General features: G+C 48.8%; 1 protein-coding gene across 4 annotated transcripts in view; it reads left to right on the forward strand.

Annotated features, from left to right (window-relative positions):
• The window catches only part of WWC1 (WW and C2 domain containing 1), a 151244-nt gene extending 125660 nt beyond the window's left edge, over positions 1 to 25584 (forward strand). For 3 of the 4 annotated variants that reach the window (XM_007171387.2, XM_057541178.1, XM_007171388.2), the window contains exons 16-23: positions 3076 to 3228; positions 3868 to 3959; positions 10957 to 11095; positions 12408 to 12572; positions 17972 to 18064; positions 20633 to 20866; positions 23050 to 23171; positions 24787 to 25584. In XM_007171387.2, coding sequence (XP_007171449.2) covers positions 3076 to 3228; positions 3868 to 3959; positions 10957 to 11095; positions 12408 to 12572; positions 17972 to 18064; positions 20633 to 20866; positions 23050 to 23171; positions 24787 to 24853 — 1065 coding nt within the window. In that variant the 3' untranslated portion in view covers positions 24854 to 25584. The remainder of the gene's footprint in view (positions 1 to 3075; positions 3229 to 3867; positions 3960 to 10956; positions 11096 to 12407; positions 12573 to 17971; positions 18065 to 20632; positions 20867 to 23049; positions 23172 to 24786) is intronic. The other variant, XR_009007190.1, reaches the window with a different exon arrangement.
• Positions 25585 to 26090: the final 506 nt, after the last annotated feature.

Raw genomic sequence — 26090 nt, forward strand, 5'->3', positions numbered from 1 at the left:
TCTGGATTTGAACAAGGATTCCAGCATCTTGACACGTCATCATCACACTATCCTACTGGATTATGGGTTTGGATGAACACTGCCTTCCCCTATATCGTGGGCAACAGTTCCACCAAATGCTTTAGGGTGGCATCGCAGGAGTCACAGGCTTTCCAGCCGGGTCCTGGTTACTCAAGCCCTGACTGTGCACGTTCTGTAAAGGCAGCCCCCTGTCCAGGCCCCACTCATATCCCATGTCTCATCACAACCTCCCCCTTGCCCCTTTCTCACTATGCCATCCCCACTTGGCAAAAACCCAGCCCCGTCAAAGTGAACCCTCCCCTCCTCTCCGCCCGTGCAGTTGGAGCAAAGCGCACACACCACCGCCCTGCGGTGTCATTTTAAAATCGTGGTCACGAACCTCTCGTGAGCCCTCTTGCTGCCCAGCGTTTATACTGTGTCTCCCTGGACCACTTACTCTTCTGCTTGTCTCAGTGACAAATTCTTATCCTCTCCTCTCTCCTCGCCCTTACTCTCCCTCCGCTGAGGCCCTCCCTTCACACCCAGTTCTGGAAGAGTAGAAGGAACCCCACAGCTGCCACGCCGCACCTACCTGTCCTCGTGGGCTCTGCTGTTCTTCCTGGAGCTAAGGATGGGCCCTCCCCACTCCCATCTAGGGCCATCCTCTCTCAAGGGCATCACGCCAACCGTTACTCTTTTGCTCTCTCCTGTGTCTCCAGTTTTCCCTCCTCACTGGATCTGGCCTATCAGTATGCCAACATCCTGTTATTTCTCCCCTGCTTTAAAAAAAATTTTTTTAACCCCATTTCTTCCTCCAGTTACTACATTATTTCTTTCCTTTGCTCTCTAGCAACGCGTGAAAGAGGTGTGTGTGTTCTCTCTGTATCTCAGTCCACGTGGGCTTTTGCCCTCATCGTTCCACCAGAAATGTGCTCATCAGGGACCTCCTTGTTGCTAAATCCGGTGGCCGGCTCTCCGTCCTTGTCCCTCTTGGCCTGCCTACAGCGTTTGGCACAATTGCTCACTCCATCTTCCTCAACATCCTTTGCCCTGACTTGGCTTCCCAGACCCCTCGCTCTCCTGGCCTTCTTCCCCTATCACTGGCCTTCTTCCCCCATCACTGGCCTTCTCTGTCTCCTTTGTAGATTCTTGCTCAGTTCCCTGACCTCTCTCTGTTTGAAGGCCCCAGAGCTCAGGCCTTGCTCCTCTCCCCTTTTCTACTTGCGTGCACTGCTTCGGTGATCTCATCCTATCCCCTGGCTTCAAACACCATCCCATGTGATGACGCCAGCCTGGGCCTTTCCACTCATCTCGGCGTTGTATGTCCACTGCCGGAATCCACATCTCCTCTTGCATGTCCAGTAGCCATCACCAGTGATGTGTCCACAAGCACGCCCCTGATGTTTCCTCCCATGTCTTCAGTATCTCATCAGCTGAAGGCAACCCCATTCTTCCACTGCCCAAGCCAGAGACATCAGGGTCATCCTGGACTCCATTCTTCCTCTCATACCCCACCTCCAATCCTTCAGGACCTCCTGGAAGCTCTGCCTTCAGGAGATCCCCAGATTCCAACCACTTTTCTCTGTGCTCCTGACCTACTACCACCTCTCGCCCGGTGGTTGCAGAATCCCCCACTGGATCCGCCTGCTTCTGTTCTTGCTGCCCTTCGTCTCCTTTCAACACGGTAGCCAGGGGCATCCTATTAAATTGCAGATGACTGCATGCTACTCCTCTACTTGAAGCCTTAGGATGGCTTCTGTCTCCACCCAGAGTCAACACCTGGGCCTTTGCCTGGCCCCCCAGGCCCTCCAGGGTCTGCTCCTTGTCATCTCTTGGATTTTATCCCCAAGACTCTTCTTCCAGCCTCCTTTTGCCCCTTGAATACACCCGCACGCCCCCTTCCCCAGCGCTTCACGCTGCTGTCCTCTCTAACCGGAATTCTCTTCTCCCGGATATTGATGGGCAAATCTCACTCCCTCGCCTCATTCTGATCTTAACCCAAATGTCACCTTCTGTGTGACGACTTCCTTCCACCCTATTTAAAATCACATTGCCCCCTCCACTCTCTTACCCCCTCCTCTCCACTTTCCCTGTATTATTTTCTCTGCAGCACTTTACATCACCTAATATTTCTCTATATCATAGGTATTAGGGTACATGTTATTTTCACATTTTATCATCTGTGAAATCAAAATGCAGTGTATACTAGATGGCAGGTCATAGTCTAATTGGCAACTATTTTTCTTTCTTAGTGGTACATGAAATAATAATACACTTTATAATCGATGGCATCTTAGACTCTATGAGACACAATATAGAAGTTACTTATTGATTATCTGATTCCCCCAGACTGGAATGGAAGCTCATGAGGGCAGAGATTTTTCTCTGCCTTAAATCCTTCCATATCCCCAACACCCAGAACAGTGCCTGGCACACAGAGGCTACTGGGAAAATGGGTGTGTGTTGAGTAAATGAATGAACAAATGCTTAAATGCCGTCAGAGTGCATCCAGTTTACTGAGGTAGACCGTTCACGCCTATGAGCCACCCTAAAATTGAGTGTTATCTTGTTGGAATTAATATAGCCTGGAGAACTCTCTACATCACTACCTAGAGATCGTCCTTATTTTTGTACATAGCTATGTAATATTCCGCCCTATAGATATATTACAGTTTACGCCTCCAGTCCCCTGTTTCTGGAGCTTTGAGTTGTTTTCCTTGACATCAGTCCTGGTCATGATGTTTTTTGACTCTGACACCAAAAGCAAAAATCAACAAGTGGAACTACCTCAAACAAAAGCTTCTGCACAGCAAAAGAAATCATCAACAAAATGAAAAGGCAACCTACTGAATGGGAGAAAATATTTGCAAATCATGTATCTGATAAATATTTAAAGAACCCATACAACTCAATGAAAGAATAAGTTAGTGAACAAGTGAGTTATTGGAAAATGATTAGCACCTAGCCATTTCTTCCTCCCAGGAAGCTTCTGTCTCACCTGGAGTGGTGTTTTGCATACTGCCCCCAGAATACCTTGTCACCCCCTGGTTGTGCTTTTTTTCCCATTCTCCACAGGGAGGCGCCCAGATCAGCCTGGCTGAGGTCTGCCGGTCCGGGGAGAGGTCGACTCGCTGGTACAACCTCCTGAGCTACAAATACTTGAAGAAACAGAGCAGGGAGCCCAAACCAGCGGGAGCCATGGCCCCCATGCCAGGACCTGAAAGCACGGTGAGCTGGGCCACAGCTTTGCACCCTTCTCCTGCACATGCGGCACCTGGCTGGATGGAAGGAAAAGCCTCTCCCTGAATTGGAGATGGCTGGACATCAGAGGTGGAGTAATTTTTAGAAGAAACTGAGTCTCAGAGACATTAAATAATTTCCTCAAGTCACACAGGCTTCCTCACCATAGACACCATTCAGTATGAAGACTCTTCCTCTAGGAAGCCTTCCCTGAATACAGCCCCCAAGCTAGCTTTGCCACCATGCCTCTGTTCTCAAACATCCAGTACTTATCTCTCTCATAGTCCTTCCCAGATTGTTTTGTTATTGATGGTCTATGGGATGGTCTCCCTGACTAAACCATGCTCTCCTTACAGCCGGAGACCTATAATTCCGTCTCACCCAAACACTAAACTTGGCTGTCTTCCGAACTCTGTCTGTGCATGCAGAGGTTATTCTCCAGAGAACTGCCAGTTAGAAGAACTAAGGACTGTATTTCCAATTTATTTGACTCTACAGCAAGACGCTTACCCACTCTGGTCTTCAGTTTTACCCTCCGTTCACTGGGAGGGTGACACACTCTGATTCCTGCTGGGTGGGGCTGTGCCCATGGTGTACAGATGGACCCATCAGCCTTTGTCTCTGCAGGATGCCGTGTCTGCTTTGCTGGAACAGACAGCCGTGGAGCTGGAGAAGAGGCAGGAGGGAAGGAGCAGCACACAGACCCTGGAAGACAGCTGGTAAGTGAGGGTGCCCCTGGGAACTGACCTGGCTTGGACCTGAGCCCAAGGATGAGATCCCCAAATACCAGGGCAACCAACAGAAGTGTTCCTCTGTGAAAATGGAGAACCTCTCTCCTCATGGGTTCTCTACAGGCAAAAAGGCAGTATATAGTCTGGTACAGTAGTTTCCAAAAATCCCTTCCCAGTTTGTCATTTTGTGTTCCAGGAATTACTCATGCTAGTTCACATCTAATATTAGTGTTTGTCTTGATGAACTTACATTTATTTTGGTTAAAAAAAAAATTCTTAGGAAGCTTTATATTACTAGAAGTGGAAATAAGTATAATTTGCCATAAATAGAAGATTCCTCAGTAAGGAATTGCAGTTGACTACTAGGAACAGAGAGCAGAAATAATGGGCTTAAACAAGATAGAAGTTTACTTCTTTGTTACTTAAAAAGAAGACTGGAAAAAGGCATTCCAGGGCACGTCTGTCAGCCCCACGATGTTACTGGGAACCCAGGCTCTTTCTCTCATTCTACTTTGCTGGCCTTAGGTGTGACCTCCATCATCAAGGCTGCTAAGCACAGAATGGCTGCAGAGTCACCAGCCATCAGGCAGGCATCAGGAAAGAGGAAAGACAACAGAGTCTTCCTGCGTGCCTTGTAACCAAGGAGCATTCCTGAAAGTCCCACCCAGCAATTTCTACTTGCTTCTCATTGGCCGAGCTTAGCTACTTGGCCTACCTAACTGCAAGGGAGACTGGGAAATGAGGTCTCTTAGTTGGTACAAAATTCAGGATTCTGTTACTAAGGAAGAAAGTAGGAATGGATATTGAGTAGGCCATGAGCCAAGTCTGCCTCAGAAGGTAACTGTGGAAGATTAAATGTAATGAAAATACAACAAGAGTATTCAAGTCTAGCTGGGTATATTGCTTGCCAAGGTTCTAAGACTAAGGTCTCCTCTCCCGTTGTTAAAAAGGAAGGTCAGTCAGTGTTTCAGCAATGTTAAAGACATGCTACTGCCCAAGAGAGACTTCCTCCTTGATGTAAACAGGTCTGAAGGAGAAGTGAACAGGACACAGCTTTCTCGCTGTGTGATCAGTGTTCTTTAGTCCCTTGTTTACCCACAGAAGGGTCTTATGACACACTTTAGGAAACAGTGATGTAGACTGGGGTTCAAATCCTAGCTTCATCTTTTTTTGTGTAGCCTTAGGCAAAGCGTTTTTAATCTTTGTATTGCAACATAATGTACATACAGCAAGGTTGACATAAGTGTACAGCTCAGCGAATTTTCGGAAACAAAACTACCCGTGAATCCAGCGCCTAAATCGAGAAGCAGATCGGTCAGCGGCTCTCCGGAAGCCCACACATGCTTCCTCCCAGTCCCTGCCCTCGCCCTCAAGAGCACCCACTCTTAGGCAAGTCGTTCTGACCTTGTCTGATCCTCAGCTGAAAAGTGGGGACATCACACCGACTGGGTGGGGTTATCAGAAGGGACTGAAGGAAAAGCCACTGATGAAGTGAAAGCGCAAAGCTCGTAGTAGACATGGAAGAAACAGCAGAGATTCTTAGCAGTAAATCGAGGAGCAGCACGGGTAACTACCAGCTGGAAACGAGCACAGCCTAGGAACCTTGCCATTTGGAGGAAGTGTGTGTAGTTGTACTTAAGTGCATGTGCTCTGAATCCAGACAGATGTGAATTTGGAATCTCACTCATCCAACTCCCTGTGGGATTCTAGGGATGGGTGAGGCCTGAGCATCAGTAAGTTTAAAAACTTCCTGGGTAATTCTAAGGTGAAGCCTGGGCTGAGAACCAGGCTCTAACCCTGGTTTCCCTATCTGTGAAATATAGATTTAAGAAATAGCCACTGGCTTCCCTGGTGGCGCAGTGGTTGAGAATCTGCCTGCCAATGCAGGGGACACGGGTTCGATCCCTGGTCTGGGAGGATCCCACATGCCGCGGAGCAACTAGGCCCGTGAGCCACAACTACTGAGCCTGCGCGTCTGGAGCCTGTGCTCCGCAACAAGAGAGGCCGCGACGGTGAGAGGCCCGCGCACCGCGATGAAGAGTGGCCCCCGCTCGCCGCAACTAGAGAAAGCCCTCGCACAGAAACGAAGACCCAACACAGCCAAAAATAATAAATAAATAAAAATTAAAAAAAAAAAAGCCACTACACATGGGGAATTTTGTAGACTCAAAAACTTACGCATGCTGAGCGCTTAACACAGACCTTTACTCACAGGAAGCACTCGGCGAGTCTTCTGTTACAGCCCTAGATTATATGTTCTCACATGAAGTCTTTCCTTAGTATCTTTCACTCCAGGGGTGAGCAGGTGTTTTCTGGAAAGGGCCAGATAGAAAACGTCTGCTTTGCGTTCCATACGGACTCTGTTATGTCCGCTCAACTCTGCCATCGTAGTGTGAAAGCAGCCATAGACGGTCCCTACACCGACCACCGTGATTCTGTCATTGAAGCTTCATTTACAGACACGGAAATTGGAATTTCACATCATTTGCACACACCATGAAATTTCACTCTCTTCTCGATGTTTTTTTTCAGCCATTTAAAAATATAAAAACCATTCATAGCTTGGACCTTGCACTGTCCAAAAAATAGGCAGTGGGCTGGATCTGGCCCCCAGGCTGGCCCCTCTCTTCCTCTTCTCTTCCTCCGTGTGATAAAGAATAGGGCAAGGTTCCTGAATTTTTGTATGTTCGTACGTTTTAGGATTCTCTCTAAATGGTCTCAGTTTCTCTCTTTCCTTCTCTGTCCCACTCCATCTGTGTCTTCCCGCTTCCTTCCCTTTCCCTCCCTCCCCACCTCCTTCTCTCTCTCCTCTCCTTCCCTTTCTCTTCCTCCCTCCCTCCATCCACCCCCCCCCCCCCCACGCCTTTCTCTTTCTCCTGTCTTTTTCCCTCCCTCTCTCTCCCTCTCTCTCCCTCTCTCTGGCACACTGCAAAGGTCTGATGCCGGAAATAGGCCCAGGACCTGTCTTCCAAAACCCTGGCACAAGATCAGTGGTTTCCGCCAAATTCCAAGCTTATGTTGAGACTTTTCACGCCATCTCCTAGCAACCACCTTCTGTTCTCTCTCCCTTTGTGGCCCCCTCTCTCCCCACCCCTTGCCATTCAAACTTCCCCAGACACTGACTTACAAAGAGGGCTGGGAATCCCAGAGCTGCTATACTGGGGTAAATCCATCTGCAGCCCCCTCCCCCCAGACTGGAGGCTTCTTTTGGTCCTGGAATGTTAACTAGCTCTGCTGTGCCCGCTCAGCTCTGGAGTGGAGGGCTCCAGAGACTGGCCCTCCGTGCTCATCTCCTCTCCTTCCCCCTCGGCACCCAAGGCCCAAAGGAGGGTGTCATTGTTACTCCCTCCTTTTATTTGTTTAGGTTTCTTTAGTGCATATAATCAGAAGACTCGATCTTTTTTTAAGATCCACAAGCAAAACAAAACTCTTAGAGGATTAGAAAATATAGAAGAATATAATCACAAACAATGCTAGAGTGAAAACCCTTGTATTTACCTCCTCGGGGACTTGTGTGTGTTTGTCTAGGACAGAGGTTGAGAAGTGGCCTAGCTGAGTCCCAGGGCATGTGTGTTTTATATTTTACCAGGCACTGCAGAATCATTCTCAAGTAAGATTGTCCTAGTAAATGCTCCACCAGCAGTGATTGAGAGTACCCCTAAAGCTACATCCTCTCTGATACAATATAATTGACGAGTATTTAATCAAGAATATGTACATGTTTTGTTTTAGCAGATGCTGCTCAATTGACTTCAGAGTATAAATTGGCTGCTCTAATTAACACTCCCCACGGGGATATGCCTTTTTCCCAAACCCTCACTTCATATTATCAGATATATATTTTAAAATTTTTATTTATTTATTTTTGGCCACTTTTCCAAAGGGTGCAAAGATGTGACTAATTATTTTTCTCTTTACAATTGAGGGTTTTTTGGGTTTTTTTTCCTTCCTGGAAAATACTTAGATCAGCTTCTTAGTCACAAAGAAGAGACTTCCCTAGTGGTTGAGCGCTTCGTGGAATTGAACAAACGTGGATTGGAAACCTGGCTGCATCACTGAGTGGCCTGTGACACTGGACAAGGCCTCCCCACTCTCTGATCCTCCACTTTTGAATCTGTAAAATGGAGACAAGAGTGTCTTTCAGTGTGGTTGTGAGACCTCCGCGAAGCACCTGCGGTTCATTAAGCCCTCAGTCCATGCTGGTTAATGATGTGACATCTACACAATCCTCACCAAGATGCTCCCTGAGAGCACTCGTGTTTAATGGCTCTTTTATGAGTAGATCAAGGTGGCTGGGGGGGACTTCCCTGGTGGCGCAGTGGGTAAGACTCCGCGCTCCCAATGCAGGGGGCCCGGGTTCGATCCCTGTTCAGGGAGCTAGATCCCACTCGCGTGCCACAACTAAAGAGCCTGCATGCCGCAACGAAGGACCCGGCGAGCCACAACTAAGGAGCCCTGGAGCCGCAGTTAAGGAGCCCACGTGCTGCAACTAAGGAGCCCACCTGCCACAACTAACAGCCGGTGCAACCAAATTAAAAAAAAAGAGGCCAGCGGGGAGAAGCCCCTCCGTAGCGATAGTCCCCATCTAAGTGCAAGGGAGGTTTTCATCACAGGGCTGGGGATGGAGAGCCAAGATCTGTTCTCCCTGTTGGGAAAATCCTAAGGGAGATTTTATGTTTATCCACAGTCTCACTGAGCCAGCTAACTAGGTGTCAAATTCTCTGCTTTTGGCTGGAATTCCTCCAGCTCAGTATGGTAGTACTATCTCATGCTGATCAGGAGCCTGGTGGTTATGTATGTCTTTGAAAAGTAAAGATGGGAATGGTGATAAATTACTAATTAACAAATTCCGTCCATTTGTCACACCAACTCCTTCCAACCCTGGAGTCCAAGGAGAAAGGATAATTATGAAGAGTATCACCAAAAATAAAGTCTCTTCAACAAATGGTACAGCCACCCCATTGGCTATCCATATAGAAAAAAATAAATTTTGAGAACCATGGACAAAAATTAATCTGAAATGGATCATAGAGCTAAACATAAAAGCTGAAACTATAAAACTTTTTTTTTTTTTTTTTTTTTTTTAATGAGGATCTTGAATCAGATGCGTATGTTTGATTGATTGATTGATTGATTGATTTTGGCTGTGTTGGGTCTTCGTTTCTGTGCGAGGGCTTTCTCCAGTTGTGGCAAGCGGGGGCCACTCTTCATCGCGATGCGCGGGCCTCTCTCGTTGCGGAGCACAGGCTCCAGACGCGCAGGCTCAGCAATTGTGGCTCACGGGCCCAGCCGCTCTGCGGCATGTGGGATCCTCCCAGGCCAGGGCTCGAACCCGTGTCTCCCGCACTAGCAGGCAGACTCTCAACCACTGCGCCACCAGGGAAGCCCGAAACTATAAAACTTTTAAAAGAAACTACCAGAGAAACTCTTTGCAAAGACTTCTTAGGTACGGCGTAAAAAGCACAAACCATTAAAGAGAAAAACTGATAAACTGGACTTTATCACAATCAAAAGCTTCTGTTCTTTGGAAGACACCATTTAGAAGAGGAAAAGGCAAGCCAGAGACTTGGAGAAAATATTTGCAAAGGATTCCTATCTAGAATATATAATGAACTCTTACAACTCTGTAATAAAAAGACAGCCCAATTTTTAAATGGGCTAAAAATTCTAACAGACGCCTTGCAAAAGAAAATATGAATGGTCAATAAATGCAGGAAAATATTCTCAACAGGAAAGTGAAAATTAAAACCAGAACGAGATACGAGTACTCACTCAGTTGAATGACTAAATTTAAAGATTAACAATACCAAGTATAGGTGAGGAACCAGAATTCTCATAATATTACTGTGGGAACATAAAATGGTATAACCACAGGGGAAAAACATTGAATCACTTATACTTACTGTTTGACCCAGCAATTCTACTCCTAGGTATGTGTATATATATATATATCTGTAATAGTCTGAATTGTGTCTCCCCAAAATTCAGATATTCAAGCTCTGACCCCAGTACCAGAGAATGAATGTTTTTGAGGACAGGGTCTTTCAAGAGCCGATTCAGTTAGCACAAGGCTGTTAAAGTTAGGGTGGGCCCTAATCCATTGTGACTGTTCGTATAAGAAGAGGAGATTTGGACACACAGAGAGATGCCAGGGACACACATACAGAGGGAAGACCACATGAGGACACAGCATGAAGGTGGCCATCTACAAGTCACAGAGGGCGCCCTCAGAGGAAACCAAACCTGCCCACACCTTGATCTTGGACTTTAAGCCTCCAGAACTGTGGGAAATAAATTTCTGTTGTTAAAGCCACCCAGTCTGTGGTATTGTGTTATGGCAGCCCTAGCAAACTAATACAACGTCCAAGAGGAATGAAATCCTATTTCTACACAGACGTGTAGGTGAACGTCTATAGAAGCTTTATTCATAATTTCTAAGAAATGGAAACAATCCAAATGTTTATCACCTGATGAACAAAGTATAGTCTATCCATCCAATGGGAGATTACTCAACAATAAGAAGGAGTGAACTATTGATACTATGCACCAATATGGATGGATCTCAGAGACATGATGCTGAGAGAACGAAGCCAGAGACAAAAGAGCATATACTGTCTGATTCCATTTCTATGAAATACAAGAAAAATCAGATTGAATCTTTAGTGACCGAAAGCTGATCGGTGGTGGGCTGGGGCTGGGGAGAGTTTAACTGGGAAAGGGTACAAGGGAACCTTTCAAGGTAATGGAACATTCTTTATCTTGAGTGTGGTAGTGGTTACACAGGGGTATACATTGGTCAAAACTCATCAAACTATACACGAAATGCATTTTGTTATATGTAAAATATACCTCACTAAAATTGATTTTTTTAAAAAGTGTCCTCAATCCTGAAAATGCTTGGAAGTCCTGCCCTGGATGCACTTAAATGGCAGGTGAACAGATGAAAGTGGGTGCTGTGGGTGATCAAAGTGCCTTGTCGTCATAGGAGGTGCGAGGAGGGGACCAGCGAGAACGAGACAGCAGCTGAGGAGGAGGAGGAGGAAGAGGAGGAAGAGGGGGAAGGGGAAGAGGACATTTTCGCTGAGAAAGCCTCACATGATATGGATGAGTGCCCAGCGCTAAAGGTAGGGAGGGCTGGGGACACGGGAAGGGCTGTCTTGGGGAAATAGCCCTCAATCGTTGAACCTGGGCAATCAGAAAAGGCTCGGGGCTAAGTCTCATGCTCCAGCATCAGGGGACAGGCCTTCAGAGTGGGATGACCTGCAGAAGGTTGTGTAGAAGTGTCCCTGCCTGGAATTGGGGTCATTTCGGTGACAGTAAGCCAGGAAAAGTTGACTCATCCCCCTCATCTCTCCCGCCCTCTGCAGTTCCCGGTTTTCTGGGCAGACATCAGTCTTTGCAGGCAGGTGGGTCTGGGTTCAAATGCCAGCTCTGCTCCTTCCTAGCTGTGTAGCCTTAGGCACATGACTTCATCCCTCTCCAGCCTTGGTTTCCTCATCTGTAAAATGGACACAGTAATACCAACCTGGCAGGTGGGTTCTAAGATTTTGAGTGAATGGATTTCTCCATTTGGGTCTGCCCAAAGTGCAATAGGAAAGAGGTTCTAGTCAAGTTCCCTTCGCCTCCTGCTTCCCTGCTGCACTAGGGTTACATGATACAACAGGCTTCACGCTCCAAAGAGACCTCCATGTTCTTTGACCTGCAGGACTCCTGGAAGTAGAGTGACCCATTGTGTCTGAGCTGGGCACGTGGGGCTGGAGAGGCAGGTTGTGCACTGCACAAAGGTGCCTGACCCCTGGCGGGGTGGGGGGTGCAGCGGGGGTGTGAGAGGAGAACCTGGGCCTGCCTTCTGACTGCCCCGCACCAAGGGGAAGTCTTTCTGTAGTTTCTCCAGCCAAAGGGGGTGCCTTTTTCAAAGTCACATGAAGGTCCTGTTTTGGTGAATCAAGGCCCTTCATTTGGGTGTTTTTATTTACCTCTGCTGGTAACTACTATGAAAGGACAATAGAAAACCTGATCACCTAGTTTAGATAACGAGATCTGCCTCCATAACTCCATGAAAACATCTGCAGTTCTTGGCTGGGGCCGTGGAGGCCTTGGCTACGGCTTTGTTAAAATACGGTCGGTCTTGAGGGTGTGAAGTCCGGGACTTCGGCGGGTGAGGTACCTCTGCTGCTTACGTGAGCTTGTTAGGGGACTGAACATCTCCCACTAGCCCCAGCCCACAGGTGTCAGGGAGGACTGGGGGCCAGTACTCGGGGCCTCGGGCGCTGTCCTGGCTGGGCTGGGGCCGCGGAAGCCCCTGGCTGTGACTGAGGACCAGAGGCAAGGTGACAGGGGTGGGGAGCAGCTGCGGAGGGTGCCCCATGAGTCTCAGGGTGGGTGGCTGAGACTCTGCGGATACCGGTGGCCTCACAGTTGTGACCTCTTCCTCAGGTGGACAAAGAGACCAACACGGAGACCCCGGCCCCATCTCCCACGGTGGTGCGGCCCAAGGACCGCCGGGTGGGTGCGCCATCTCCAGGGCCATTTCTTCGAGGGAGCACCATCATCCGCTCCAAGACCTTCTCCCCGGGCCCCCAGAGCCAGTACGTGTGCCGGGTAAGCAACCGTGTGGCGCTTCCCTCCCCCAGAGCGCCTGCTTCCTCCCAGTAGCCGAGAGCCCTGGTTCTCACACCGTTCTGGGTGCAAGTTCCCATCACGCTCACCTTGCGTCCTCGTCGGAGCCTGTTTCCTCATAATGTTAACAGACCGACTCTATGGGGTTGCTTTAAGGATTGAATTAGCTAAAGCCTGGGAAAGCCTCCATAACCAATACAGGGCCAGTGATTTTATAATTCCAACCAACTCTCCCCTCCTCCTTGTTTATGCCCTGCCCTGTCACACCCCTTGCTGAGATCAGACTGACCCTCACCATTCCTGATGGGCGGGCAGTTCCTCCCCTTCCAGGGCAATTGCAGCGTGCAGCCTGAGGTTACAAAATAGCAACAGACCTGTTATTACTTGGTCATGGGTTTAGGGGTTTTTTTAATCGAACTTTTTGCTAACAGTGAAAACTTCGGAAATTCAATTAAAAATTTTTAAAAATGAAGAGGTTTCAAATAAAATTCCAGTTTCTCTTGGGGAAAAAAAGGGACTGTCTGGCCCCATGGGCTACACATTCTGTCACAGACACAGCTGGCTGGAGCTGAGCAGTGAGGGCCACTGCCCTTGGAGGGGTGGAGGGGCAGGGCTTTCAAGTTCACTGTGGCCTCCACCTGGCCCTCTTTAACGTATTTCACTTGCCAACCTGCTCTTGCAGGCCCCGCTGGATTTAGAAGCCGTGCAGTAGGCTTGGCTCCCTGATCCCTTTGCCTTGGTATCCAATTAATCTACCCCGTCTGAGGGGTCATGCTGTTTGCTGGGGCTACAGAAACCAAGACCCTGTTCCTGATGCTCAAATGACATGTCGACATCCTTCCTTACCTCCTACCATGAAGAACCAACCAGCAATAACCAGAAGCATAAACAGAACCTTCCTGCCTAGTGTGCCAATAAGTTGTCACACGAAAGGCCCGTGGAACCTGCCCCACCTCGTCAACCTGCCACCCACCTGCCTATTGTTATGGGGAGGGGGAGGGGATATGGGGGGTTCAATATCTGATATTCGGTATCCAAGGCCTCCCATTATAAGCTTGAGTAGGGGAGGTAATTTTTTCATAACATGACAATTTCACTAATTTGAAATTGTGGCTACTTTTCAAATTAGTCCCCCCAAAACATTCCCTGTAATACCTCCCAGAAATAACGTAAACTTCTCCCATCTGTGTCAAGTCTCTAGCTAATATTTGAGCTTGTAAGCATCTGAAAAGACAATGTGAGCACCTGCAATGTAGCTGCGTATCTTGCGAAAGGTACAGGGTTTCCTGCAGTCACTGAATGTGATTTTAACGTGAGGGAATTCGTGAATCACAAGTGAAGAATCCTGCAATTAAGCCAGCACACAGCTGAAGAAGAGAAAAATCCAGTCCATGTTTCAAATGTGAATAACTTGAAGGACTTAGAAAAGCCCTTAGGATAATGGATAATCTGTTTCTGGCAAAATTGCCGACTTTATGAACGTGCAGTGGAAATCAAACACAAAGTGAAGAATGTCACTTGTTGGAAACATCACACCAAAAGAAATGAGTGTTTGATTCATCCTTTGCCATCAGGATTTAGAATGCAGTTGTAATTTTGTCAAATGGAAGATATGAAATATAACTTGTGAAAAGTGTTTCTCTTTTCCAACTAAAAACTCAAACTTTTTTCCCCAATATTTACAATAAAATTCTGGTCTCCTGGGTAAATGGATTCGCTTTAGGTGGCCTTTTTCAGGATTGGCATCCTTGAATAACAAAGAGCTCCAGTCCCATTTATTACGCATCTTTAACGCACCTAGCACTATGCTGGGCCCTTCCCATATTTTATTATCTGGACCAGTTTCCAGCCCTGCAGGGCTGCAGATTAAAAAATTCCTACTCTGCATGGATCACCTGACACAGGCAGAAATGACCTTTCTGGGACTTCCCCGGCAGTCCAGTGGTTAAGACCCTGCCTTCCAATGCAGGAGGCGTGGGTTCAATCCCTGGTCAGGGAACTAAGATCCCACGTGCCACGGGGTGCAGCCAAAAAAACGAGAAAAAAAAAAAAAAAAAGAAAAAGTCTTTCTTAGCAAAGCTGTATATTTTTCCTTCTTTGTTTTCTGACTACACTTGAGCCCAAGCTTATCGGTTTCTTGTAGATTCTTACTTAAGGCTACAAGAAGTAGCCAATGGTACAACATTCTAAATTTTTTTCCTATCATTTCCCTTAAAACTCTATAGGCGTGCAGTCTGTCTCTCGAGATACAACAAGTAACAAGTGTATCCCTCTGGTTTTCACCCACAGAATGAGCATTCTCAAATTCCCAACAGGGAATATTGCTGTCTGTGCTGTGCCCCATCCTACCTCCAGTACACGGCCAGCTCCCTGTCTTCTGGTCTGCGGTTTATAGCACCCCACTCCCCAGTACCAAGTCCTGTACTGGTCAGGGTTCTTAATAGCAAGCAATAGAAACAGACTGTGAGCAGTGCATGCGGGGAAGAAATGTTTGGAAAGGAAATTGAGCAGTTCACATATTCGTCAGAAAGCTGTAGAACCAACCTCAGAAATCAGGCAGGAACAAGGCGAGCCAGACCACAGCCAAAATCATACCACAAAGACAGTCAAGGGAGGACACCCCAAGTGCTGCTGTAGAACGTGGTCCCAGCTGGCTGTGCCACTGCCTCTGGGGTTCAGCACCGATTCCTCCGCCAGACTCCTACCGCTGCAGGAGGCCAGGGAAGCTCCGGCTACTGCCGCTGCGGCCATTCCTCAACCACTAAGGGCTTCTCCCTGAGAAACCAAGAAACACGGATGCTCATGGAGCAGAGGAGAATGGCCTGGTTAAATCCAAGAGGCACAGTGACAGAGAATTGGTCCAGCTAACCAGGCTGTGATTCAAAGACCAGAGCAGTTGCACTTAATTGTCAAGAGTCTAGTCCCGTGCCTGCTTCTAGCTACAGGGCAGGCCATGAAAGCAAGACTCTGGTACTTTCTGCTTCATTCGTGGAAAGTGGGCTTCATCTCCCACCAAGAGTCGTAAGAGGATGGTAATTAGATTAGCACCCCCTACCCCCCCAAAAAATCCCTATTTTCCTGTGTCATCTAATGTCACAAACAGCCCTGCAAGGCATGCTGTATTAATCCCATTTCATATATGCAGAAAGTTGGGGCACTTTGTTCTGAATACAAGCAGTCCCTTCTGGCCTGATGCCACACATCTGCACATCAAGTACCCTCTGCTGGGTGTCTCCCTTCTTTGGTCCTCAGCATGGCCTGTGTCACCTGGTGAGTTTCCTGGGCTTGGGACCCCCACTGGACTTTAAATCCGTGAGGGGTGGAGACGGTATATTATACTCCCCACAGCTCTCCGCAACCCCTGTGTCTTTAACACCTACGTATTTATCAGCAGTGCTGGCACATGTGTTGGTCGGCTCACTTTGACCTGAAGGATACAGTCATTCCAAAATTCTCATTTCCCTGTAGCTCCCTCTGACTGCCAATTATTTCACCTCTCTGCTCTTCAATTTCCCTAGCCATCAGATGGAAACTCTACCATGTCTGAGATCAAATGCATTACAACATCCTTCAGAAAAAGTTAAATTCAAGGACTTAATGTAGCTTTCATCGCTTTTTTTATAACATGGTCTTTAGCACATAAACAACTACAACTCGGGATTTCCCTGGTGGCGCAGTGGATGAGACTCCGCACTCCCAATGCAGGGGACCTGGGTTCAATCCCTCATCAGGGACCTAGATCCCACATGCGTGCCGCAAGTAAGGAGCCTGTGTGCCGCAACGAAGGAGCTGGCAAGCTGCAACTAAGGAGCCCGCCTGCTGCAACTAAGGAGCCCCCTGCTGCAACTGAGGAGCCCCCTGCTGCAACTGAGGAGCCCACGTGCTGCAACTAAGACCTGGTGCAACCAAATAAATAAATAAATATTAAAAAAAAAAAACCAGCTATGACTTAAGTATCAGTTGTCTTGACACATATTCTAGTTGGTATGACACATATTCTGTGAGTGTCACCTATGGATTGAAACATTGTAGGATAAATCCCCCTTCTGATATGATATCCAGCCCATCTATTTGTATGAATCCACCCCAGTCAAGATGGTCCACCCCTCTGTCTGTATATTCATTTCATCTCTGAGCCCTATGTGCATCCTGGGGGCCAGAAGAGGACATGGCCTTGGAGTCAAACAGACGGGACCTTGAACTCTTGTTCTGGTGCTTACCAGAACATTTCACTGAACATGAATGAAATGCTTACTGCATGACTTATAAAAGTGTGTTAATGTCTCCAGGCCTCAGTTCCCTCAGTTAGGATTGTTTGAAGATTCAATGAAACTGTCAGTAAAGCCCATGGTACATAGTAGGGGCTCCTTCCATGTGGCTGTTATGGTTGCTGTTGTTCATTTCTCATTCTGGTGGAGCCTCTGCCTGGTGTAGTAGCTATTTCATCAACGTAGCAGGACTATTAATATCATTATCACTAATAATTATTAATAACCACAAAAATGACGATGTGGACAGCTTCTCGGAAGAGACCTGCAGCGGTGAGCTGACAGCTGCCAGAATAAGCAGACTCTAGCATCAGCCTGTGGCGATCCCAGTGACTTGGAAATACGACTCCGGAGAGAAGCCCCCGCCTCACACGTCCTGGGATGTGCTGCCATCCTCGCCTCCCTCTCCGGTCCTCCCCCTGGGGACACACACTGTCAGTGGAAAAGCATCCGCCTTGGCCATAGCCCTGATCTCTGGCTATGGATGAGGAACATTAGCTCTCTGGGGAGAGTCCATGTCACTAAGTGACTGAAGGATTCTGAGGAGGGGAGAGCCGTGATCGGCACAGCCCTCGCAGAGCGTGTCTGGCCCATCTTCTCCAGGGATACGGTCCCCGAGGCTTTGCCTGTGGGCTGCTTTTTTATGTATGTGTCAGTCTTGACAGGGGCTCCATTTGAGCCATGAAGGCGGCTCTCGGGGCAACAGGGAAGAGTTGATACAAATAGGCCTTAGCGTGGGAGGTCAAGAGGTCAGTAGATCCTGGAGTCACGCTGTCGGGTGTCAACCCCGCCATGCTGCGGCTACCAGCTCTCCAACCTCGAGCAAGTTCGGTAACCCCTAACCCTCCGTCTCCTCCCCCACGGGTTGCTGGAAGGGTTACATGAGATACCGCATGGCTGGCACGTAGGGGTGTGCATCGTTGAGTACACACTCAGTGAATGTTCACCGAGAGAGAAAAGGAAGGTTGAATGGAACCTGCCTCCTGCAGCCCCCGGGGAACAAGGAGAGGAAGGACTGGGCTGAGGGCGGGGACCCCACCATGCTTCAGGCCCCAGTGGGCTTTCCGCATGCACTTAGAGCTTCATTAGCTTCCCACGCCTTTTCTCTGGCAGCTGAACCGAAGTGACAGTGACAGCTCCACCCTGTCCAAGAAGCCACCTTTTGTTCGAAATTCCCTGGAGCGGCGCAGCGTCAGGATGAAGCGGGTAAGGCGATCACCTCGGAGCTGTGCGTCCACCTGCTTCTCCCTCGTTTCCCCGAGCCACGTGTCCGGCACACACATCCCCTGACGCCGGACCGTTTCTCCTCAGCCACTGGTTGGAAGAAAGTCGCTCTCGCAAGCATGGGGCTATTTACAAATGGAAGTTGGTAAACTGTAAGGCCTGGGGAGGCGCTGGGGAAAGTGCCAGAGGGTCAATGTAACATCGTTATTATGACCAATAGGCTTAGATCAGGAGTGTGCATACTTGGCTTTGTTTTCTTGGGTAGGAATCAGAGTCACTGAGAACTAATCAACCCAAGACGTCACAGCCACCGATGGGAGCCTGCCTCAGGCAGGACTCTGTTCGGTGTGTGTCGTCTAGCTGACTGGGCAGCTGCAGGTCCTGACAGCCTCCCTGCTGGCAGAGAAGCCGGACGCCCCCCCCAACTCCGCTGCCCCCCATGGGCTTCTCTCAGTCCAGCTGGAAACGCGCAGGGAAGAGGCCACAAGCTGTCCCCGCAGAGCAATCTGGCCTTTCCTTACGGAGACTTGGCTGAGGGGTCAGGATGGGGCCGTCTTAGGCAATGGCCCAACTCCCAACAGGGACTTTCACCAACCAGTCAGGGCTGCAGGAGGTGCGGTGTGGCCCTCCCCTCTTTGGCCTTTCAACGCAGGCTCGACAGTAGTTCTGGCGAGCTTGCAGAACTGGAAGAAACCCAGGAGCCAGAATGTCAGAAAGAGAAGCAGAGAGAGCAAAGGGAAAGAGAAAGTGCAGAGAAAGGAGAGGGTGCTGACAGCCCCACGCAGGGGCAGCTGTTCCGCATCTCCCGCGGGCCTGCTGCTGACAGCCCACACGGAGAGTGGTCCTGTGCCTGTCCCCACCCCGCCCCACCCAAGTCTCCAGAAAGAACTAGAGAGAGCAGGAGAAGGAAGGCAGTGCAGAAGAGGCGCACCCGGAAAGGAGAGAGCGCTGGCTGCCGGAGAACGTGGACATGGCCTTAAGTGACAGGGATGTCCCACCCCAGCCCCACCCCGTCTGCTGTGGCTGGCTGGTGCTACAGTCCCTGGAGCACCAAGTCTCCTTGGGAGCTTGTTGATGATGCAGGTTCCGAGGCCACACTCCCAGACTTGTCTCATCCAGGCAGCTGGGGTGGGGCCCTGGAAACTGCATTTTAATAAGCTCCTCGGAGGATTCTGGAGCAGGTGTTCTGGGATCCACTCCTGGAGAAATGATGCTGCAGCTGCAGAAGCTCCCGCCTGCTCCCCCTGCACATCCTACGACTCACTCCCTGCAGTTACCTAATCATAGGAGTGGTAGCCCATCATATTCACAGGTCCCACCCACACTGAAGAGGAGGGGGTTACACAGGGCTTGTGTGTTAGGAGGTAGGAATCTTGGGAGCCATCTTCGAACTCCATCTCTCACAGTCATTTAGTCATTCTTTTTTAATGATTAGTGTTTTCTGATAGGAGAGTTAATGATTGTAGTTAATCAAGATCTTTTACATACAGATAACTGAAGAACTCAACTCAAATATAGCTTGAAAGTGAAAAAGGGAATGTATTGGCTCATTTAATGGAAAACTCTAGGATGTTGGACTGACTTCAGGCATGGATTGATCCAGGAGCTGAACCAATGTCATCACGCTTCAGTCCCCCTCTCATGGCACTGCTCTCTCTAGATGGCTTAATTCTTAAACAGGGCTACCCCATATGCTGGTGAAGACGACCATGATCAGTTCTAGGTTTATATCTTGCTGGCTCAGCGACCTCTGTGTAAAGACATTGCCTCTTTTCCCAGTAGCTCAGCAGAAGTGCCAGAATTGAATGGTACTGCCTGGGCTTGGATAACATGCTCACCCCTGAAGCAATCACTGAGATTCTGATTGGCCAGGTTCAGGTCACATTCCTATCCCTGAAGCCCCCCATGTGAAACAGATGGATTGACTATGGCAGATGAGTGGATCCCCAAGGGAAGATGAGGACGCTGTTACAATAAGACTAGAGACGTGGAAGCTGAACAGGCAGAAACGATAGATGTCCATTACAGGACCACAAAGTCAATGCATGGGGAACAGACCTGCATTGAGGAGACAGCTTTAGAGCAGGATAGTGACAAGAATCCAGTAAAGGAGGGGGTAAATGTTGAGGACACTGTGAGTAGGGAAAGCAGCACCGTGTAGGGAGTGAGTGGGTAGGTTCTGGAGCTGGCTCCTGGGATGGAATCTCGGCTTTACTGCTTTTAATCTGTGTGATTTAACCTCTGGGAGCCTTCTCATCTGTGCAGATGATAACGGTCAGGACCTCACAGGGTTGTGAAAATGAACTGAGGTAACAGAAGTAAAGCACCTAGCACCGTGCCTGGGACATAAAAATGCTCAATAATACGAGCAGTAGACATGGAAAACATCAAGACGGGCTCCAGGGGGAGAGAGAGCCCCATTTTTGAAGGAGCGGAAGCCCGCGGATGAACGAAGGAGGGAGGGTATCTGAGGTTCAGACCAGGGGGTCTTGTGAGCTCCCTAGACCCGGCCCTGTAATAACGGGTCAAAAACCATCCCCACCTCTGTAGCCTTTGTCTGTCAAATCCTTGCGTGCCGAGCGCCTACCACGCACGTCGCTGGACCTCGAGTTGGACCTGCAGGCGACCAGGACCTGGCACAGCCAGCTGACTCAGGAGATCTCGGTGCTGAAGGAGCTCAAGGAGCAGCTGGAACAGGCCAAGAGCCACGGGGAGAAAGAGCTTCCACCGTGGTTGCGGGAGGACGAGCGCTTCCGCCTGCTGCTGAGGATGTTGGAGAAGCGGGTGAGTGGCGCTCCGCCTGTGCAGAGGGCGCACTGCTGCAAGGGAGGCCGGCCGGACCTTCGAACGGGTCCTGCAGCCCTGTGACACACTTGGAGTGTTCCTAGGTCCCCTCACTCCCATCAGCAAAGATATCCAGGAATCCCTCTGCCCAACAAACTTTATTAACTCTTTACCTGGCTGCCAGGACCTTTTGCTGCATTCCCATGTTTATGTGTGCAAGCCCTTATTATTCACACGTTTATTCCTCCAGGTGGTCCTTCATCAAACATGTTGGGTACCAAATCTACGCTGGGGCACACGCTTGAACAGAGTAAATACAGAACGCTGACCTGCCCCAGTGCCTGCCCATGCGGTCCCGCAGAGCAGGTGTTTCCAAATGGGAAAGCAGCGGTTCCTGGCAGGGCTTTGTCCTGAGGGAGACGCCTGGGAATATAAGCCTGCTCGCGTCCCTGCCCTAGTGTAGTGAGTTTGAGGGATTTCAGCAGTTGCTCAAGGAAGAAGATATAACCACAAAATGGCCAGAGCACACAATGAGTTTAATTTGAGTGGCTGCTGCTTTCACAACTTTGCATCTGGGGCAAGTCCCTCACTGCATGACAATGCCCATCCCCCCCTCAAAAGGCAGCTGTTCTGGGACCACTACCTAGAGAGGAGGAGGGCAGGGGAAAGGAGGTTGGAAACGGGACCCAGGCATCTAGATGATGTCATTCAGAGCACCATGAGGAGTCTCTGGGTTGGAGAACACCAAAGCAGCAGCAGTTTGGGGTCTCTTATAGCCCTGGGGTTTATCTTATCTATGACTAGCAGATGTTGGGTGCAGCTTTAGGGGGTATGCAAAACAGGCAGGTTCTAAACAGCTAAAAAATCTTCTTATTTGAGCTTCATTTTAAACAGTTGGATGGGTAAAAATTTGACTTTGGCACCAGTGGGCTCTTGAGATCCCGGACTATGGTGAAGAAATAAATACCATAGGGCCAACACACAGAGGCCACCTTCGACTCCATTTCTATAATACCTGCCAGGATTACGGTCCATGGCAGAAATGATAGACTTTTGCTAGTTTTCTCTGTACACAGCCAAGCAGTGCAAGAGCACCTTACGGAGGGTGCCTGCCTGGATTGTTGGGAGGGCCATTAGCTAAAATTCCAGCTCTCAATGCAGGTGACGATAACTTAGAGCAGGAAGGTGGTACTGGGCTTCTTAGGTCTGGACTAATGTGGGAGGTTCAAATTGACTCTGGTAATTCAGAAGTTCCAGAAATGTTTATTTCTTTCTTATTTATTACTTATACCCTAATGTACTTATAATAGAGTTATAATAATAGCATTAAGAGAAAATAGAAAATTAGAGGAAGTTTTAAGGAAGAGAAGGCAATAAATATATCCCTAATCTAATGGTAGTTGTCTATTACATTTATCTTGGCGCTTCCTAGTAGCCAAGGCAAAAAGAGGTAAGAAAACAAGTGCATATGTGCCCTACCTTAAGAAAGCACCAACTAAGAAAACCTGACCTTTTAAATAGAAAAAAAAAAAAAAAGTACATCTGTGACTGTGACTGTCTGAGCTTCTATTAAAAAGCCATTTAAATGGTAGCTTCATTGACCAAAATTCTATCTTTATGCAGTGTTTTCAAGTATATGGAACATAGATATTTTAGGGCTCTCTGGTTTGTTCTCAAAAGTGCTTCCATAGGTTTGTATCAGGAGGGAAGGGTGTAACGTGCCTAAAGCCCTTGAGCACAACTGCATGACTTGGAATTGGGTTTCCACCGTTTCTCAGTGGTTTGACGTTAAAGAAATTTCTTAACATGCCTGAGCCTTAGTTTCCTCATCTGTAATATAGAGGTAATTTAAAAATTTACCTTCTTAGGTGGCCCTGAGAATTAGAGAGGCAGCACACATTTTACCTGGTAGCCCCTGTCTCCTTACTTCTGACAGATCCACACAGGTATTCAGTTTCCCGGCCCCAAAAACCTGTCCCATCTGACAGATGATGGGATCACTTCCCCTCATTGTTCGGGATAAAGAGGATCCTATGGTGGAACAGGAAGCGTCAGGGTGCCTCTTCTGTGACCCTCAAACCTTTTAACTGCAGCAGACTCCTTATTTGTGCTAGAAAGTCCTCCGTGGCTGACCCATTTCTAGAGACCCTAAGGACTGTCTACTGCCTCACTTTGCCCTCCAGATGGACCGAGCAGAGCACAGGGGCGAGCTTCAGACAGACAAGATGATGAGGTCGGCCGCCAAGGACGTGCACAGGCTTCGAGGCCAGAGCTGTAAGGAGCCCCCAGAAGTGCAGTCTTTCAGGTCAGCACATGGGCGCCCAGCCAGCCGGCTTTCCCTTTCCCACCGTGCCCGCCCAGCCTCTGTCTTCTTTTCTCTGCCTCGCTGCTCCCCATCCCACGCTCCCTTCCATAGCGGAGCCCCAGCTCCCTCTGTAGCAGATGTTCACCCTCTGCCGAGCCGTCCCCGGCAGTCTGTGAGCCCTGCGGTGCTTTCCCTCAGCTGTCTTGCTCAGTCCCCACACAACTCGAGCTCATGTGTTAGATCCTCTTGTTTAATGAATCAGCCACCTGCTCCACCCTTTCCTCTTAGCGTTTCCATCCCCAGTAATTGCGGAGGATTGGCTGAATGATAAATAAGCCTGGGAGTGATGGATGCTTGCCGGGCCTCCCTAGCTCTGCCTGCTGCCTGCCGGGGTCTCGGGGAGGTGCCTTCTTGCCGCCCTGGACCCAGGCATGTCACGGGAGGGCGCCACATGCCATTTGGCCTGGGCCTCCCATTCACAGAGGGCTTTGCATTTAGACTTGTGTTGTCCTCTCAGAAAAGATACTCATGTTTGTGTATGTGCTAAAACACATTCCTTTGTGGAATATAAACGTGTAAAATATACTGTCATTTGTCTAACCACATTTGGACCTCCCTTAATTTCTAACTAATTGGAAATCTAAAACAAACCAACGGTGGAAGTGGCCCAAGGGCCCTTTCAGACTCTGGAGGCCTCTGATTGGAACTGAAGGTGGCTGGGCCTGCTAATGTCCCCTACAGCAGTGGTTCTCAATCAGGGATGGTTTGGGCCCCTGGGGGACATTTGGTAATGTCTAGGGACTTTTTTTTTTTTTTTTTTTGGCTGTGTTGGGTCTTTGTTGCTGTGCGTGGGCTTTTCTCTAGTTGCGGCGAGTGGGGGCTGCTCTTCTTTGCGGTGCACGGGCTTCTCATTGCAATGGCTTCTCTTGTTGTGGAGCGCGGGCCCTAGAGCGTGCGGGCTTCAGTAGTTGTGGCACGTGAGCTCAGTAGTTGTGGCACACGGGCTTAGTTGCTCCACGGCATGTGGGATCTTCCCAGACCAGGGATCAAACCCGTGTCCCCTGCATCGGCAGGTGGATTCTTAACCACTGCGCCACCAGGGAAGTCCCTAGGGACATTTTTGATTGTCAGAACTGGAAGGAGGGGTGGGAGAGCTTGCAGCTGGCATCTAGTGGGTGGAGCCCAGGGATGCTGCTAAACATCTTACATGCACAGGACAACCTCACCACAAAGAATTATCCTGGGCTTCCCTGGTGGTGCAGTGGTTGAGAATCTGCCTGCCAGTGCAGGGGACACGGGTTCGAGCCCTGGTCTGGGAAGATCCCACATGCCGCGGAGCAGCTGGGCCCGTGAGCCACAACTACTGAGCCTGCGCGTCTGGAGCCTGTGCTCCGCAACAAGAGAGGCTGCGATAGTGAGAGGCCCGCGCCCCGCGATGAAGAGTGGCCCCCGCTTGCCGCAGCTGGAGAAAGCCCTCGCACAGAAACGAAGACTCAACACAGCCATAAATAAAATAAATAAATAAAATTAAAAAAAAAAAAAGCATTATCCTGCCCATTATACCTATAAAGTGAGGGTGAAAAACCCTGCTTTAAAGGGATGGCCTCTTTTACAGGGAGAAGATGGCATTTTTCACCCGGCCTCGGTTGAATATCCCGACCCTCTCTGCGGACGACGTCTAATCGCCAGAAAAGTATTTCCTTTGTTCCACTGACCACGCTGTGAACCTAGACTGTGGCTAAATTTATTTATGTGGTGTTATATGAAGGTACTGAGTCACGAGTCCTCTAGCACTCTTGTCGGTTTGAAGACAAACAGATTTTTTTAGTTTGGGTTCTATTATTAAAAAAACAAAAACAAAAAAAACCCACAAAAAACCAGCATTACAATGACAAGATTGTATAGTTTGTATATTTAGGAATGTATTTTTGAGAAAGAAAATTTAAACGAACTAAAGCAGTGTTAAGTTGCTGCTCTTCTTAAAATAAAATTGTTTAGATTTTTTTTTTTTTTTTTTTGTACAGCTCTACCTTCTAGAGGTTTCACTGCAATAAGAAGTAATGTTTGGGGGACGGTAATCCTCAAAGGACGTCCTGCAGATGTCACAGCACAGCTGACCTTTCCTACTTAACATATTTTGTACAATAGTTAAAAAAAAAAAAAGTGCACAGGAACTGTTTGGGGGATTCTGAGGTGCACCCACGAATCTTCACGTGCTGTGATGTGTTTTTATGTGGCCGCCTGACGTGGAGCAGGCAGCGTGGGGCCGGCTGAGCTGCCCAGCCCGTGCCAGTGACAGGCCTGCCCACGCTGGCCTCAGATGCCCAGTGAAGCCACTGAAACGAGTGAGGGAGGGCTGTGGAGAACTCCTTTCAGTTTTATCTCCATCAATAAAGTGGCCTTTCTGAACGAACGTCCTCTCTCTCTTTTTCTCCTCCACCCCCTCACTTCATCTGTGTTTCCCTGATTTTGACTCTCTGCTTCCCAATCATTCCCTCCCTACCCATCCCCAGTCCAGGGGATGATTTTTTTCTTTCCTCTGCTCATTTGCTCATTAAGTGAAAATCACTGCTCAGCTGGGGCTGTTGCAGACATCCGAAGTCAGCTGTTAACAAACAAGTAGCAGAATCTCTTCCTCCTTCCTTCCTCTGAAATTAGCCCGTGCAGTTGTCCTTCAAGTGTTGGGTTGGCCCAAAAGTTCGTTCGGGTTTTTCCGTAAGATGTTACAGAAAAACCTGAACAAACTTTTGGGCCAACCCACTATAATATGTTGCACTGCCAGCCACATCAGAATCACTTGGGGCAGCTTGTTAAAAATACAGACTCCTGGACCCCTCCCCAGACCAGGATGGCTCAGAGACCAGCTTTTATCCACGTTCCCACGTAAGTCTTACGCACGCTGCAGTTTGAGGGACCAGC

This window comes from Balaenoptera acutorostrata, chromosome 2 (assembly GCF_949987535.1).
Source record: "Balaenoptera acutorostrata chromosome 2, mBalAcu1.1, whole genome shotgun sequence".
In the NCBI taxonomy this organism is placed as follows: Eukaryota; Metazoa; Chordata; class Mammalia; order Artiodactyla; family Balaenopteridae; genus Balaenoptera; species Balaenoptera acutorostrata.